This window comes from Galleria mellonella, unplaced genomic scaffold, assembly GCF_026898425.1.
Source record: "Galleria mellonella isolate WM207_F2 unplaced genomic scaffold, CSIRO_AGI_GalMel_v1 utg83, whole genome shotgun sequence".
NCBI lineage: Eukaryota > Metazoa > Arthropoda > Insecta > Lepidoptera > Pyralidae > Galleria > Galleria mellonella.
Genome location: NW_026442162.1, coordinates 5,808,709 through 5,825,605, shown reverse-complemented (window position 1 = coordinate 5,825,605; position 16,897 = coordinate 5,808,709). Strand labels below are relative to the sequence as shown.

General features: G+C 33.1%; 2 protein-coding genes across 6 annotated transcripts in view; one reads left to right on the top strand and one right to left on the bottom strand.

Annotated features, from left to right (window-relative positions):
- LOC113516749 (nuclear factor of activated T-cells 5) overlaps nt 1–3,754 on the bottom strand; it is a 156,816-nt gene extending 153,062 nt beyond the window's left edge. For 2 of the 5 annotated variants that reach the window (XM_026901218.3, XM_031907767.2), the window contains exon 1: nt 3,020–3,749. In XM_026901218.3, coding sequence (XP_026757019.2) covers nt 3,020–3,098 — 79 coding nt within the window. In that variant the 5' untranslated portion in view covers nt 3,099–3,749. Of the gene's footprint in view, nt 1–3,019 lie in introns of all 5 variants that reach the window. The other 3 variants (XM_031907765.2, XM_031907766.2, XM_031907769.2) reach the window with 3 other exon arrangements.
- Nucleotides 3,755–5,145: 1,391 nt separating this feature from the next.
- On the top strand, nt 5,146–13,687 carry LOC113516751 (chromobox protein homolog 1-like). The gene is made up of 5 exons (XM_026901220.3): nt 5,146–5,373; nt 6,028–6,147; nt 7,820–8,009; nt 9,301–9,407; nt 10,077–13,687. The coding sequence occupies exons 1-5, from the start codon at nt 5,275–5,277 to the stop codon at nt 10,131–10,133; spliced, it is 573 nt and encodes a 190-aa protein (XP_026757021.1). The 5' UTR covers nt 5,146–5,274; the 3' UTR covers nt 10,134–13,687.
- Nucleotides 13,688–16,897: the final 3,210 nt, after the last annotated feature.

Here is a 16,897-nt window from a genome sequence, read left to right as displayed (position 1 = left end):
AGGAACTCTTGTATAAAAGTCATGCATCTAGAACCCAGCATTAAGAATGCGGCAATGCATTTTCTGTTAGTCATTAATATTAATTTCATGGGAAGGAATACTGGGGTTTTACAGCCCCATTGCTAACATAACCCGTCAGGTCAACCTCCACGTTGTTCTCCTTGGAAACCATCGTGATTAATTCTTGTGGAATACGTCACGATGGGATAACTGACCTGCTTTCATCCTTACCTACCATCTCTCACTGATGCCCCGCCAGCGTATACCGATAACGCAGGCGGGGTAACCATTCCATTATCATCCATAAAAAAGTTGTAGTTTCATGAAATATAAAAATTATGCAAATGAAAAACACAAAAGCAATTTTTTTAATTAGAATATATTTAGTAAGAAAAATATATATAAAAGTACAGAAATAATAAAGAAAAAAGTACAAAAGTATATTATTTTTGTTTATTCAAAGCACAATTATTATTGTTCAATAATATTACATATGTTTTTACGGTAAATTTATTTAAAACTTTCATTATCATTTCAAGATCATGCCTTTTCTCTTGGCGTAAGCAAAGACCACAGTCACACCACCTGCTTGTAATTTCTACCCATTTATTATTTTACTGTAGAGTTTTGAAGCTTGCCTGGCCAGTATAGACGCCTTGCCTATTTCTACCGTTAAACAACGATGCGTGCAATGTGACTTCATTTCAAAGACAATAAATTCAATGCAAATTTTGACTTCTTACATTTTTTATACAAATTAGAATAGCAAACAAGCTGATGGCCCACCTGATGGAAAGTGGTAACCATCGCCTATAGACATAAGCAGTAGTATGAACATAACAGAGTATACTATTTCGCCGATGATACTCCCCATGCGTTGTCATTCCTGGGGACTCAGGTGTTATTCCTCTGTACTCTGTAAATTCACTGCCATATCCCACCCTTCAAAACGAAACACAGCGATGCAAACACAACTGTTTCACGGTAAAAATACGAATTGGAGAGAGGTGCCCAAGAAAATGACTTGTACAAAGTCTCCCTCTGGTTGGTGTAGGACAGATGCACTTCTCATGTATATAGGCGAGGGTAACGTACCACTTTTCATGAGGTGGGCTGTCAGCTTGTTTGCCATTTTATGTAAGTATCACAAAAAAACTAAACATTAATGTGCTTTACTGAATCTTGAAAAAATCTACGACACATCGAAATAGCAAGAGTTATAGGCAATCGTAGCAAATTTACAGATTAAGTAATAGTTTATTAGGCAAAATATACATAACTATATCTTTGTAAATTCTGAATCCCATATTGTGGGCACAAACATGTTTGACAATAAAAAAATGGATAAATTTTATATGACGTAATTGACGATCATAAAGTACATTCGCATTTAAAAAAAGTTTTTTTTTTTAATCAAATAAGAATAGTCAAAGACGAATAGTGGCGGTCTATGGTTTCTGCATGGTCCAAGAAAAGAGTTTATGCCTTACAATAGTCATAAATCATGAACTTCTTGTATTTTGTGGTGGAACAATTAGGAGATTGATATCACCGCAGGGAAAAAGCTGCTAATTTTCTGGAATTCAAAAAGCAGGCATAGGTTGAATAATCAATACATATAATAAAATCGTAATTAATTGCTGTCTGTATATGGAAGACGTGTAATAAAAACTATTATAGAGAAGCTTTATGAAAGCAATAGAATCCAAAAGAATGATTTTTAAAATTTTTGTCTGTTTCTTTGTACGTTTATGCATGCTAATCTCAGAAACGGCCTAATCCATTTGAATGCAGTTTTCACTAATACGTTGCGGTTTGCTCTACTTAAGACTTAGTGTTTGTTTTTATTTCAATCGGTTCATAAATAAAAAAAGTTGTATCACTCTCAAGAATCACATATAAAATGTTATAAATAACTGATCAGTTAAATTGGCTGAAACTTTATGAAGATATTAGGTATATAATTATCATTTAAGTATATAAGATTGGATTCATGAAGGGTTCCAATGGGCATTACCATACGGGAACTACATAGTAATAAGCGGGCAACGCCGCAAGAAACTGCTAGTTCTATATATATTTACCTAGCTCTTTCCTGCTGTTTTATCTGCAATAACCTGTTATCTTTTATTAAGAGATTTTCAAGAAATCCTTTCTTAGTAGATGTCTAACTTTATGCTCCATAAGGATGCCCTTATAGGGAATATGCATTCCTACGCAAAATAAGTATTTGGCATGTGCCAATTACTTTTTTTTTTTAACTCGCCTTTTGTACTAAACATTTTTTGTAATGTGGGCAATAAAATGTAAATACATAAATTAATCTTTTTCTGAAATTTTAACTTAAAATCTGTGGCCTTGTTAAAATAAACACACTACTAAAAATACGCACTAGATCAGTACAAAAATAGTAGGTACCACTTTAATAGCTTAGTTCTAGAAAACTTGAAACATTAAAATTCTACTATTATGCCCATAGACTACTGAGAAAAAAATAACTAATGTTTATATATTTGCTAATTTACCAAAAATAGAACAAACTTTTGAATTACGAATATTCAATAATAATGAAAACTACATACATTACTCGCTTAGCAATAAACTGGCACTCCTCTCCTTTTTCTCCAATGCAAAACTGCGCGGGACACGGCAGCTTGATGTGTTTGTTTTGTATACATTTTGTAATACAATGCATATGTTTTGGCTTGTCAATTCTATTCGAACGTTCACCTTGTTTACATTTTCAATTAAATGAAATAGGTAATTATTACTTAAATAGTAATGAAGTTTAGAAGTAATAAATTACAGAGAAAGACGAAGATAAGCAAACATTGTACCATGAGTATATCAGGACAGCAAAAAGTAAGAAAATCAAGTATATAAGTAATTACTTAGTAGACTAAAGCTAGGCCTTGAGTCGCTTTTAATTGCACCTTACATTTAAAAGTAGATCAAACTACATACAGCAATAACCCAATTAATTAAATTAATGTACAAATAAATAGGTACCGGACCTTACCTCTCGCACCATTTACTTGGCTGACCGGTGCTCCGTTCACTTTGATCGGTCTTCCGTCCGCACTGCATTTTAATAACATATTTTTGTCATACACTCACTTATTTTGATCCATTGAGCATTTATAAACAGTAAAACTAAAAGCTACTCGTAAAAACAATAACATGCCAGTTAATTTCTAGGCAAAGTTATTTTCTTCTTTCGCGCCAACTGATTGGTCGCCACTTGTGACGTCAAAAGTCAATTTGAAACCACTCGCACTCGAATGGACACAAAAAAACTTGATAAATTTCAGTCTTATTTTCATCTGTATCACTTATTGTCAGCCGCAAAGCTGTTCACTGAACACAACTACCGCACAAAATAAGATGTTTATTGGTTTCCAATACTTATTCCATAGCAAACCGCCGAATACAAAACCCTTCACAATACTAACATACTAACTGAGCAACAGGCTGATTGACTGATTACATTACAGTGAAATTGCAGCGGATTGCGGCGTAGTGTTGTTTTGATAAGTTAGCTACACGCGGCTTCACGGCAAGCATGCGAGAATTCGAGAAATAATTAATTTATGAATGAAATAAACATGAACTTCGTTCGAGTCACATCACACGAAAGAACCTATGGCAAAGACCGTAGACAATTTATTCTTAATAGAAAAACAATCGCTAACAAGAACATAATAACAAGTTGTTAAAATCAAATTACAAAATACTTTTTGTATAAACTAACAATACAAAAAAATATTGCACATTGCAAAGAAAACAAGATTACAATTAAAGATTCGAGTTAAGTATATTATATACAGATTAAACTTTGTGATAATAGCGATGACGTCAGACAGGAAAACATGGCGTTCTCAATGTCAAATTTATTAGTTTCAATTTTATGTTTACAACCACTATTTAGTTTGTGGTTAAAGGCAATTCTTGTAATTTAAGAAATTAAAGTACCAAATGGGCATATTTTTTTTTATATTATATATAATTTTTTTTAAATGATAAATAAACTGAAATTTATTTCTATAACAGTTTAGTTATATATTATAAATTGTAATTAATTTAATTAGGTACCTAATACGTCTCTGTTAGAGCTTACCTATACTCAAAGAGAGTATAGATATTTGTTATAAAGGGGATATCCGCTATTTATTCAACATTTGCTAACACTCACTTTCAATAAAAATGGTGAATAACCTAGTTGAACCAAAAGTACGTAATTTCATTTTTAACTGACTTTTATAACTAACGTAAACAGAGCATAGAGTCTACTGTTGCTAAATTTGGCGTAATCAGTTGAAAACTCAAAACAAGTGTTGTCGGATCTTTTGATTCCTGGCAACACTATTCCTTCCAGAGTTGTAAAATAAAAAAAAAAGATTGTCGTTGATTCAATCTCGCACTTGTCGCCGGTTCACCGGTTTGCCGGTAACTGCCAACACGATGTTACCCATTTAACTCTATCGGGCTGATGTGGTTAAAAATTACAGTGATAATGTATATTATCACAAAACATGTTTACCGTTAGTTTAAATATTTATTTGAAAATAGCGACACCAAAAAATAATTTTTTTTAGTGATTAAGAACAATTTTAGTTTTCCTTCTTTTTATCTTTTAGTCAGTGGATACCGTTTTATCTGTGGTTGAACAATTTTTATTTTTTTAATATTGTGATTATTTTTTTTGTGGTAGTCTATTACATCCCAATGCTGGGCAGTGGCCTCTTTAAAATGTTTCCAGCTCGTACGATTATTAACTAAAGTATATAATTAAATATATGACAAACATTTTATGTTTTGCTAGCTATTATTGTTTTGCAGCTTAACCCGTGTTAATCAGTATTTATGTACTATTTTAGTATTTTATGTGGTAAGTTAGTATACAACCTACCCCTGTACCAAAATTTCATTAAAATAAGTTGTGTAGTTTTTACGGCAACAACAAACATCCATCCATCCATTATTCCTTACAAACTTTCACATATATAATATTAATAAGACTTAATGTCATAACAATGTAATAATTTTTTTCTGTTTTTGTTTTTTTTTAACAAACTTTGTTTTTAACTAACTTTAAAAAAGTAGCTTAAAAAAGACAGTCTTAGATCTAAAAAGAGTTGGTAACACTGTCGCTACCGCCATATTTTGTCGGCAATCTGGTATTGCGGCGAGGGCGCCATTTTGATAAATTCTGAACTTAAGCGACGCTATTTCTTAAAATTGCTAATTCACTATCAAAAATAAACACTGAAGAAAATGGGCAAGAAAGATAAGAAAGAAGACACAACTGAGGGATCCAGTGAAGAAGAGTATGTGGTGGAAAAAGTGCTTGATAAACGAACTGTTAAGGGAAAGGTTAGTGAAATAAAATTGTCTAATATTTTTTTATATCTTTTATCCAAAACATAGTATTGTCGGGTCTTTACTTGCATAAAAATTGCTCAATAATTAATATTGATATATATATTTTTATAAGGTATATTTAGTGTCGTGGAAACTTGAATACGAACTTTGTTGACATAGCCCGGTTGGCTTAAAATGTTATAATTTGGGTCAGCGTCAGCGTAGCTGTTTTACAAATGCTCATATCTTTAGAAAACAATAAAACTACTGTAATACTAGAACGATGCACTAACTTCCAAAATTGTATAAATATTAAATCTTACCTATTACCGGGAACATGCGCCTCCATACTCGTTGATATTGTAAGTAATTAACAGTTATGCAGTGAAACTGATTACTGGCAAATTTCCATTATTAATAATCAATTTTCCTCATAGTTCTTAATGGGTTTATTCTTGATCTTACCTCACTTGTTAGTAAGTGATGATAAATGTAAGGTAACGTTCTTATTCATTGTTTGTGTATTATTATACATTGTATTATATATTGGGTATTCCCAATGAATTTGTGTTTATTTTGTCATAAAATAGAAAATATTATCAAAAGTAAATCCGATTTATGTCTTAAAATGTAGTTGTTATTCATTGTCATAATTTAATTTTTCAGGTACAATATTTATTAAAATGGAAGGGGTATAAAGAAGAGGAAAGCACATGGGAGCCAGAAGAGAATCTTGATTGTGAGGAGTTGATAAAAACATTTGAGGACAACCGGAAGGAGAAAGAGGTAGGTGGTTTAATTAAATTACAACCGTCATGGTTCAGTGGTGGGCACATTGTATTGGGTAAACTAGGTCCTTTATCTGGGGGGAAAGGGATTGTTAGTAATAGAGACAGAGTCCCATTGCTAGCAATATACCCAACCAGGTGGACCTCCTCGCGGTTCCCCCTGGAAACTATCATGGTTAATTCCTGATGAATTCATCATGATGGGCTAACTGGCCTGTTTTCATTCTCATCTATCACCCTTCACTGGTGCTCCGGCAGCGTACCCCGTTAGCGCAGGCGGGGTTACCATACCATTTTCACTCATAAAAAAAAAAACTAGGTCCCTCATTCAATTCAGAGTAGGGTTAATTCAGAAAAAACTTTTCTACATGGGCTCAGATTTGGACGTTGTGGGTTGTTTCCTCAGAGGATCATTGCTTGCTTTTTTTTTTATAACACGGTATTCTCATTTGATTTACTAGGCTATTATTGGGATTGTGTGTCACTTTTTTTTTTAATTAATTAATTAAACAATAATTACATCACAAATCTGTTATTTACTATAACAGATTTATGATTAAAAACAGTAGGTACCAAAATTATATATTACTCTAAGTCTTATATATTACCTTAACTGTAATGTTTATGTGTAAATATGTACTGGTACATATTTCTGTATGTTTGTGTATGTAGATTTATATGTGTATGGGCATGTGTGTGTCAGATATCCTGATAAAAATCTAAAGATTTAATTGTATTTGTAAAATTTGTTAATTGATATGATATGTAAGTAGAAGAGGATCCATGACACAAGAAATCCTAATCTGAAGTCTTAGAAACAAAATATAGAACTGTTACTTGTCCTTTTGGTTCCAATAAATATAATATTATTAAAAAAATGAAAACTTGCATTTTTTCCACTAGTAATCTAATATCCTCATGGAGAGAATTAATTGGTTGTTATGTTGATTGTTTTTACTCTTGGGAGAGAAGTGGATACTTTTTTTGGGTCAACACTTGCCATGTTCTATACAATTATGTGACAATATCGGACTCTTTGTCTAGGCACATCTGTTGAATGTGTGGCAATATATTTTATTCTGAATAGGTATATTTATATGAATTGGCTAATTATTTATTCATCAGGCTAGTTGACATTAACTTGGGCTGTTAATTCAATTTGTTTACAATGTTGGTACAATGGTAGCAAACTAGCATACATTCTTTATGAGGGTTAACAGTAAGCATAATTTTGTCTGTATTGTATTTCATTACTGTCTTTATGTAAATGTAATGTGAGAAACTTATTCCTTTTGTCTTTATGTAAATGTAAGCTTATTCCTTTAGTGTGTTATATTGTCATAGTCGTAGAATACTAACGGATCTATATATGTAATATTTGTCAGATCCGTCAGTATTCTATGACTATGACAATATGTCAATTTTGAATATTTTTTAATTATTAATTTTAAAAGCTTTATTAGTGAAAGTAAAAATCTATTCTCTACTAATATAGTTTATTATAAATTGATGAACATTATTAGGGTACATATTCATTGTCTGGTAAGCCATAACAGAGTCAAAGACTTGTGTATAATAAAGGCAGCTTAGAAACTCTTGATAGCAGAGGGATGACACCTTTACATTAAGTGTAGTGGTATAACATTAATCGAAAAGTTTTATTATTTTAGAAAAGTAAAAAATCGGAAGATCGCGGCAAGAAGCGTGTTCGCGAGTCGAGCGAGGAGACAAGTGGAACCGGCAGGAAGGGCCGTGCCACCAGTGTATCCTCCGTCGAAGAGCATAAGGACAAGAAAGAGCGGAAGGATGATAAGTCAAAGTCTGGGTTCGATAAGGGACTGAAGGCAGAGAAGATTATAGGTATATTTGTTTCATTTGTATTTTAAATGTCACCAAAGCCTAACTGCGGTTGCTAGCTTGACTGCCAAGTGTAGCAACTACTGATAGAATCCCCTAGGGTGTAGGCTTATGTCCAGCAGTGGACAGTTAATGGCTTATATGATTATGATGATGATGCTGACGACCAGGATCGACAGGATCGAGTCGTCGTTTTAATTTGAAATTTTTTTTTGCCATTACAACATATTCTTTTTTTTTTTTATAAATATACAATTAGCAAAAAAGCATATTATGCTATACTGTATGTAATGTTAGGAAATAAGTACATTACTAGTAAGGTTTTTCAGTTTTAACACAAATTCATGGTTCCATCAACCAAAATATAGTATGTTTCCTGCAAAAATTGGTATGATAAACTTGGACGATGGTAGTGGTATACAAAAGGACGTATTTTATGATCATTATTTCAATCATTATCAGGCCACTGCTCTACAAGGATGCATTTATATTGAAGAAAATGTATAGAAAAATTAAAATTTATTTTATTACATTACAATTCGAATATAAATTTAAGCTATGTTGATTTTTGCTGTCCTAATTTGTTTAAAAACATACATATTATCTATGATTTATATTTTATTTAAATAGATTTTTTGCTTGCTGTTCTGTATGTATGAATTTCAGAAAGAAGTCAAATTATATATGTACTATACCAATTTTTAAGTTAGACCTTTAGGAATGCATCTGTAAGAACTGCATCCAAATTGGTGCGGTAATGTTTGCATTATGCTGTAACAAGCATACATCTTGCTGAGACCTCTCATTTCTCTTATTTTTCTTAAATATGTCCCATGTACAGACATTGTTTCGTAATTATTATTTTATTATATTTATATTAGTAAGATGGTATAGTGTGTAGATGCAGATGTGAAAGTAGTCCTCTCTGCTTCATGAAGATTGAGGTTGGCTTCGTAAAGTTACCTTTGCACTTCCAATCAGATGGATTTGTTTGCTTCTCTAACAATAAAAAGTATAAACACATTTGCAACAATCAAACATGATAAATTCTTAATATGTTAAAATACATGGCAATTTTTTTTAATACAACTTAGAATGGCAAACAAGCTGACGGCCCACCTGATGGAAAGTGGTAACTGTCGCCTATAGACATGAGCAGTACCATGGACATAACAGAGTATACTGTTCCGCCTATGATACCACCCATGCGTTGCCATTCCTAAGGACTCAGATGTTATTCCTCTATACCCTGTAAATTCACGCCATAATTCCATAATGAAAATGATTGTTACAGGTGCATCAGACGCTACTGGTGAGCTGATGTTTTTAATAAAATGGGCAGATTCTGATGAGGCTGAGCTGGTGCCAGCCAAGGTTGCTAATATTAAATGTCCGCAACAGGTATGTCAATAATAATAAAGCCCTTTTTATTCCGTATTCACTACAATTTTGGCAAAACATATTTTTCAGTTCTATTTATTACAATATGTCTACATATACAAATAATAAATACCAGAGGGAGACTGTAGGGAAGTCTTTCTTGGGCACCTCTGTTCCATTTATGTTTTTACTTTGAAGCAGTTGTATTAACATGGCTTTGTTTCGGTTTGAAGGGTGGGATATGGCAGTGAATTTACAGGCTACAGAGAAATAACACCTTAGTCCTTGGGAATAGCAATGCATGGGTGGTATCATGGGCGAAACAGTATACTCTGTTATGTCCCTGGTACTGCTCATGTCTATAGGCGATGGTTATCACTTTCCATCAAGTGGGGGGCTGTACAAAGTCTTTTTATAACACGATACAAGTTGACCAGGCAGTTTGGTGTCATTATTAAATTCAAAGTACTAGACTTTTGTATTCATATTTATTAATAACATTTTTACTAATTTTGATAGATTTGTTTATATTGTGCAGTATATAAAAAAACAAACATAGACCTGTACATAGATACATATCTAAATTCGAGATATTAAAAAATCTCAAAATTTGTAGACGTGTGAACTAATTACTGTCCAATATTATGAGTCATAACTTTATAGCATAATAAAATTTACTTTGTCTTCCAGGTGATTGCATTTTATGAGGAAAGACTGACGTGGCACACGCCGGCGGAGACTGAGTGATCACAGACTTAAAATTAGGTTAAACCGAGGACTATGACGCAATATGGTTGACTAGCCAATAGGCCGCACATTTGTGAACTTGCTATTCCTCCCAGTTCTCTGGTACCTTTGTGTATAGTTGTAATATTTATGAATGTACCTATTGAGGTTGTACGTCGATATATTAAGATCTACATTCATATTGTGAATAATTTAGAATTTATAGATAGAGTATCTATGCAAATGTTTCACTAAAAACAGGTCAACTGTTTTTTTAATGGATGATAATGGAGTGGTAACCCTGACTGCGCTACCGGTATACACTGGCAGGACACCAGTGAGGGATGATAGATGAGCACGAAAGCAGGTTAGTTGGCCCATCGTGACAAATTCAATGATAAATCAATCACCATGTTTTCCAGCGGGAACCGCGTGGAGGTCGACTTGATAGGGTATATTGCTAGCAATGGAATTACTAATCTTTATTAGTAACTATGCCTTCTCCCCCCAAGGATAACTTTTTGTTTCGTGCTGTATGAATAGTGTTGTTTAAGTAGGTGATAATAGTATGGTAACCCTGTCTGCACTAACAGTATACACAGGGGGTGAAGGGGTTGTTGGCAATGGAGTTTGACAGCCCTATTGTTAGCAATATGCCCTATTAGGTCGACCTCCACGTGGTTCCCCCTGGAAACCATTGTGAAAAATTCTTGTTGAATTCGTCATGATGGGCTTCATTGATGACCTGCTTCATCCTCACCTTCACTGGTGCCCCGCCGGTGTATATCGATAACGCGGGTGGGGTTGCCATTCCATTATCACCCATTAAAATAAAACGGTATACACTGGCAGGGCACCAGTGAGAGATGACAGATGGCGATGAAAACAGGTCTGTTAGCTCATCCTGACAAATTTAACTAAAATTAACCACAATGGTTTCCAAAAGGAACTGCATGGAGGTTTTTTTTATACAACTTAGAATGGCAAACAAGCTGACGACCCACTTGATGGAAAGTGGTAACCGTTGCCTATAGACATGAGCAGTACCATGGACATAACAGAGCATACTGTTTCACCCATGATACCCCCCATGTGTTGCAATTCCTGAGGACTCGGATGTTATTCCTCTGTACCCTGTAAATTCACTGCCATATACAACCCTTCAAACTGAAACACAGCCATGCAAACACAACTGCTTCACAGTAGAAATACGAATGCGACAGGGGTACCCATGCAATCGACTTTTGTACAAAGTCTCCCTCTGGTAACCATAATATACATTTATTGCCAAGTATGTGGGAGAGCATATATTGTAGTAAGGTTAAATTAAAATTGATACAGAATTTAATATAACCAGAAAAACTGTTCTGAATGTATAGTATAGACAAAATATGTTTTAGTTTTTAAATAATTGAAAATGTTCACCATTTTCAATTAATCTATGTATATTAATTGTAGCAATAATAAAATTCTAGCATATATTTGTATATATGATAGAAATAGTTCCCAATTCTAATTTAAAGATATTACTACAAAAGACACTACTGCAAGAGTAAAGAAAGTTTTGTTTTAGAAAAAGTGTCAGCCAATTTACTAGCAATTTAATAATTACGTTTGGCTGATTAAAAGTTGTCGCGTTGTTTAGACTTGATACTCTATCTATATAATCTAATGTGAATAGACAAACTGCAGAGTTGAAGTATATATACTGTATTATATTCACTGTCAAATACAGAAATATTTTCAGTTAACCGCTAAAAATATTTTGTGTATAAAAAAATACCATAATATAGTTATTGTGATGATTACTTATGCCTAATTATACAGTGAAATCTGGTTAAGTGAGTCAGTAAGGGACCTGTAAATTTGTCTCTCTTATAGAGGCATTCCACTTACCCAGTGTCTCAGATATCCAGTTTTTTTTATTATATACAACTTAGAATGGCAAACAAGCTGACGGCCCACCTGATGGAAAGTGGTAACCGTCGCCTATAGGCGATAAATATCTTTCTCATTTACAGAGACTTCCATTAATCTATGTCAGATTCTTATTCTACAAAGAGTCGATTTTGGCACATTAAATTTGACAGAGACTTCATTGCGCGTCTTCCCACTTCCATAAATGTATGTTAACTTCAGTTTTCAAGTACTGATAACGATTTGAGCCTTCGTTTTGGTATTTTCGAAATAAACATCTGTGTGATAGTAAAACTAAAACTCAAGGTCATTTAGGCTCAAAATTAGTTAAATGCAGAATTTGCGGGTAGAATAAGAATAGGTAGGTAACGAATTTAAATGCAAAATAGGCGAAGTGAGGTTATAAATTGTTGTCCCAGTTACAGAAGTTAATGCATATAAAATTCACTCGCTCGCTCAGTCATAGAGGTAACTGTGCCTAGAAAATCGAAAGAACGAATCCCAGATATAGAGGTTTGCTTCGTGCCACTAACAGAAGTAATTCAGTGCCAAAGTTTTGAGGCCCTGAGGCCTCAAAACATGCTCATGCTGACATGAGTTCCACTTATGAAGGTTTCTCACTTCTCCAGGTCCCACTTAACCAAGTTTCACTGTATCAGAATATTGTAAATTTTATGGCATAGTGTTACATTATTGTTTGTCCAAACGAGGGCGGTTGCAGTATTTATTTGTACTTCAATATGGTCTGTGCAGACGAGAGAAATATCCCTTTATTTGCCTTCACTGCCTAAAAGCTTGCCAAGAGATAATACTCAGTATCCGGTTAAAATAAAATTTTTAAAATTTCATTTTAGAATACACCCATGTCTAAGTACATAAATTATTTAAAAGCAAATTTTGTTTATAGAAAAAATCTTCGTCTATGCAGACCATTAGAATTACATCACATAATGTATAAGGGGTATTGAATATACTGCTGTTTTTTTTTTTATGGTAAAAACTTAGATTATATAGATAATTCCCATACAAATGTTTTACAAAAACAAGTCAACTTTTTTATCCATGTGTGCATGAATAGAATTACCATAATGTACATTTACTACCCAGTATATTGTACTAAATTATTATATGATTTGTACCGATGCATATCTTTACTGATTACTGTGAATTATATCCCAGTGTAGACATAGGTTTTAGTTTTAAAATTATTGAAAATGTCCGATTTCAATAAATACATGTATAAAAAAAATTTTAACCTATACGAAATATATATATTTGTATAATATCAGAGAAAATAGCTCCCAATTCAAGTCTGGGAAATTTGTAATTTAATTTCTTGCAACGCTGAACAAATTGTGTTAAGTTTTAAAAAAAATTGTGTGTGAAATTAAATGTTACAAGACACATTTTTGACACTCATTGTCTGTCTATATAATCTAAGCGTAAAAAATACCAAAATACATTCATAAACAATGAAATTTATATAAATTATATCAAGTTATGACTGTCGACGAATGTAATAATTCATATTTGTTTGTGCTAATGAGAGAATTCGCGGGAATAGGTACGTAAACTCCGCTATAGGAGTGTCCAGGGTTAAGTGTGACTATTAGTTATCAAGCCATTGTGGTATCAATTTATTATAAGTAATTCAAATATATTTTTTTTTTTCTTCTCGAATCACTTGCCTTCCTCATTCCCTTCCACTGTAATTTTATTTAAAACTTTGTATAACTCAATTAAGAACTGGTATTAATTATTTTTATGCCAAATCATGCCTATAGGTGGACCATCCGCTGGTTTGCCATTCTAAAAGTTGGCCTTAGGAGACGAAAAACGATTATATATAAAGCCGAGATATTTTAGTAAGAAAAGCGAGAGTTTGCTGGCAATCTACTAAGACTTACACAAATTAATGTCCAGAAAAAAGCTGACTACGTTTGATAGAAAGTGGTAACTGTAGCACGATTGCTGCGTAAAATACAGTGACAGATTGAATTAGAATAAAGTCATATAGTCCAATTTATTGCAGAATCTTATAAATGTAGAATTAGTGGAGCTACAATAAAATTAGAATATTTTCTTTAAAAACTTTAAAATTAATCTCGCATACATTTTTATAATTTTTTTTATGGCTAACTTAGAATGGCAAACGAGCTGACGGCCCACCTGATGGAAAGTGGTTGCCGCCGCCTATAGACATGAGCAGTACCATGGACATAAACTGTTTCGCCCCTGATATCCCCCATGTGTTGCCATTCCTGAGGACTGGTGTTATTCCTCTGTACCCTGTAAATTTACTGCGATATCCTTCCTACCTTTCAAACCGAAACACCCATGCAAACACAACTGGTTCACGGTAGAAATACGAATGGGACAGAGGTGCACAAGCAAACGACTTTAATACAGTCTCCCTCTGAACTTAACTATTCAGTAACTTTGCCCACGTGCATTGGTATAAATAATATCCTATAATTAGAATCTAAAATATAATGCGTACTGGGCACAAATTCCATTCAAATTTAATACGATCCCCACAGCCACTTTCTACTATCGTACGGCTCGCCATCGACAGGGAGTTCATCCTCATGTCCTACAGTCTCAATGGTCGCGTACTGCGCGGTTTCAGAGATGTTTCCTCCCACGAACACCCAGGTTGTGGAATGAACTCCCTGCCGAGGAGCACCAAGAGACTACAGCATAGGGTTCTTCAAAAGGGGGGTAAAGAGATTTCTTCAGGGTCGGCAACGCACGCGTAATACCTCTGGTATTGCAGGTGTTCATAGGCTACGGTAACCACTTACCATCAGGTGGGCCGTATGCTTGTTTGCCACCTCAGTGGTATAAAAAAAAAAATCTAAAAATTCAAATTTTCATAAATTTTTACATTTAAACATAGTAGGATTTAAATTTCTTATAAATTATAGAGAAAATATGACTATTTAGAATGCCCAATTTTGTGGATATTATTTCCTATAAGTAAAAAAAAAAAAAGATAACTAAGTAAAAATAATAGAAAAAGAAAGACAGTTATTTTATAAATGTGTTTTATTAGCTTACAGTCATCATATTTTGTATTATACTTAGAAACAAATAAATAGGTTTTCTTATGAGTAGCTCAAAATTAAATAATAAAAATAATTGCACCAAAGAAAGTTTTCGTTAAAATAAGGATTTGTATCAATCGATCGATTTTAATTAACTTTTTATTCTGTCATTTAACGTCTACATTATGTATGTAGGTTCGCATGTTCGCATTCGTTCTTAGTTTGCATGTAAAATGACGAGCTTGATGTGAATGTAGTAATTTAATTATGCTGGATATTTTATTAAACTAGGTCTTATTTTGTGGAACTCCATATCACTGGTATCAATCGATTAGAATTGATTTATTTCGCTACGCAAAAGTTTTATTAAATATATGACGTAAAAACTATTATAGTTTGAAAATGGCGCTTTCAAAATTCATAGAAAATATGGTACTATAAAATGTATCTATGGTATATCATAGATACGTACAAGAAATAGTTAAGTTTCAAATACGAATATAGACACTTAAAACTTAATCTAAAATGTTATTTGGATAATCATATACATTTATCTTAGTTACATTTGAACTTTCGCGTCGTTTTTACAGATATTTTAAATACACTATGGAGACTTAACGCTGTTGGAAACTCCAACAAAATTTAATACTGGCATAAAAACTTTTTATTATATTTTTTATTACAATAAAAAAAAATGTCATGAATGGGAGAACGAATAAAATTATATTTCTAAATTTTCTTTGGCCGTTTAAATATTTAAATTCATGTCTTAATACATGAGTACAATACAAACGCGATGCAATTACCTGTAGTAAGCAGTACCTGATACAATATGCAATACTGGGGGGGGGGGGGGAAGGGATTGTTAGTAATGGAGACTGAGAATCCCATTGCTAGCAATATACCCAACCAGTTCGACCTCCTCGCTGTTCTCTCTGGAAACTATCATGGTTAATTCCTGATGAATTCACCATGATGGGCTAACTGGCCTGTTTTCATTCTCATCTATCACCCTTCACTGGTGCTCCGCCAGCGTATCCCGTTAGCGCAGGCGGGGTTACCATTCCATTTTCACCCACAAAAAAATATCCAATACCTGATTTTTATTACCGACGTTTTGACGTGCACGAGACGTTAAGTCCCGATAGTGTATTTAAAATACATTTATCTTGTATATTACCAACATTCAATACAAGGGTTTCTCATACATACATACATAAATTCATTTCAGTTCTCATTATAAGCGTGTTTCAATGTAAGGTGGGGGATACACGAATACATTTACTATCTGAAGTCGTTCTCAATATATCACGTCTGTAAGGAGAGACGGCATAAAAAAACATTCATTTGAGTATTATTTCTTGCATTTTTCAATGGTCAACTATGTTTCTTAAAATTAATAATATTTCATAAAAAGTGACTTTAATCATAACAAACCACAATTTAAATCATTCATCATTCATGTGACAAGTCAGAAATAAATGCTACAAAATACTAAAATGTAAAAAGAATTCACAAAACAAATTTATAATTCTATTAACAAAAACTAACTGGTAAATTGAGAACTAGTTCTAGAAGTTGCATACCCAAATTAAGAAGATAGGACAAGTTTTTATTTTAAGAGCTTTTACCTTATTCAGGTATATCAGCCCTATCGTACCCTGAACTGAGTTCTCAAATAAAGTTTTATCTACTTTCCCTAGACGCGGAAAGAGAGGAATTAATGTGTATTAATAATTTACAGAGATGTTCAAAAATTTCTAATTTGGATTCAGTTAGAAGACAAGTTGTAATCCTTCGGCATCATATATTTCAATAAAA

Bases quoted from the DNA above. Each gene is read 5' to 3' on its own strand.
- LOC113516751 (XM_026901220.3), top strand. From the start codon at position 5,275: ATGGGCAAGAAAGATAAGAAAGAAGACACAACTGAGGGATCCAGTGAA. The intron at 5,374-6,027 runs GTTAGTGAAATA...TTAATTTTTCAG, and splicing joins AACGAACTGTTAAGGGAAAG to GTACAATATTTATTAAAATG. The intron at 9,408-10,076 runs GTATGTCAATAA...TTTGTCTTCCAG, and splicing joins ATATTAAATGTCCGCAACAG to GTGATTGCATTTTATGAGGA.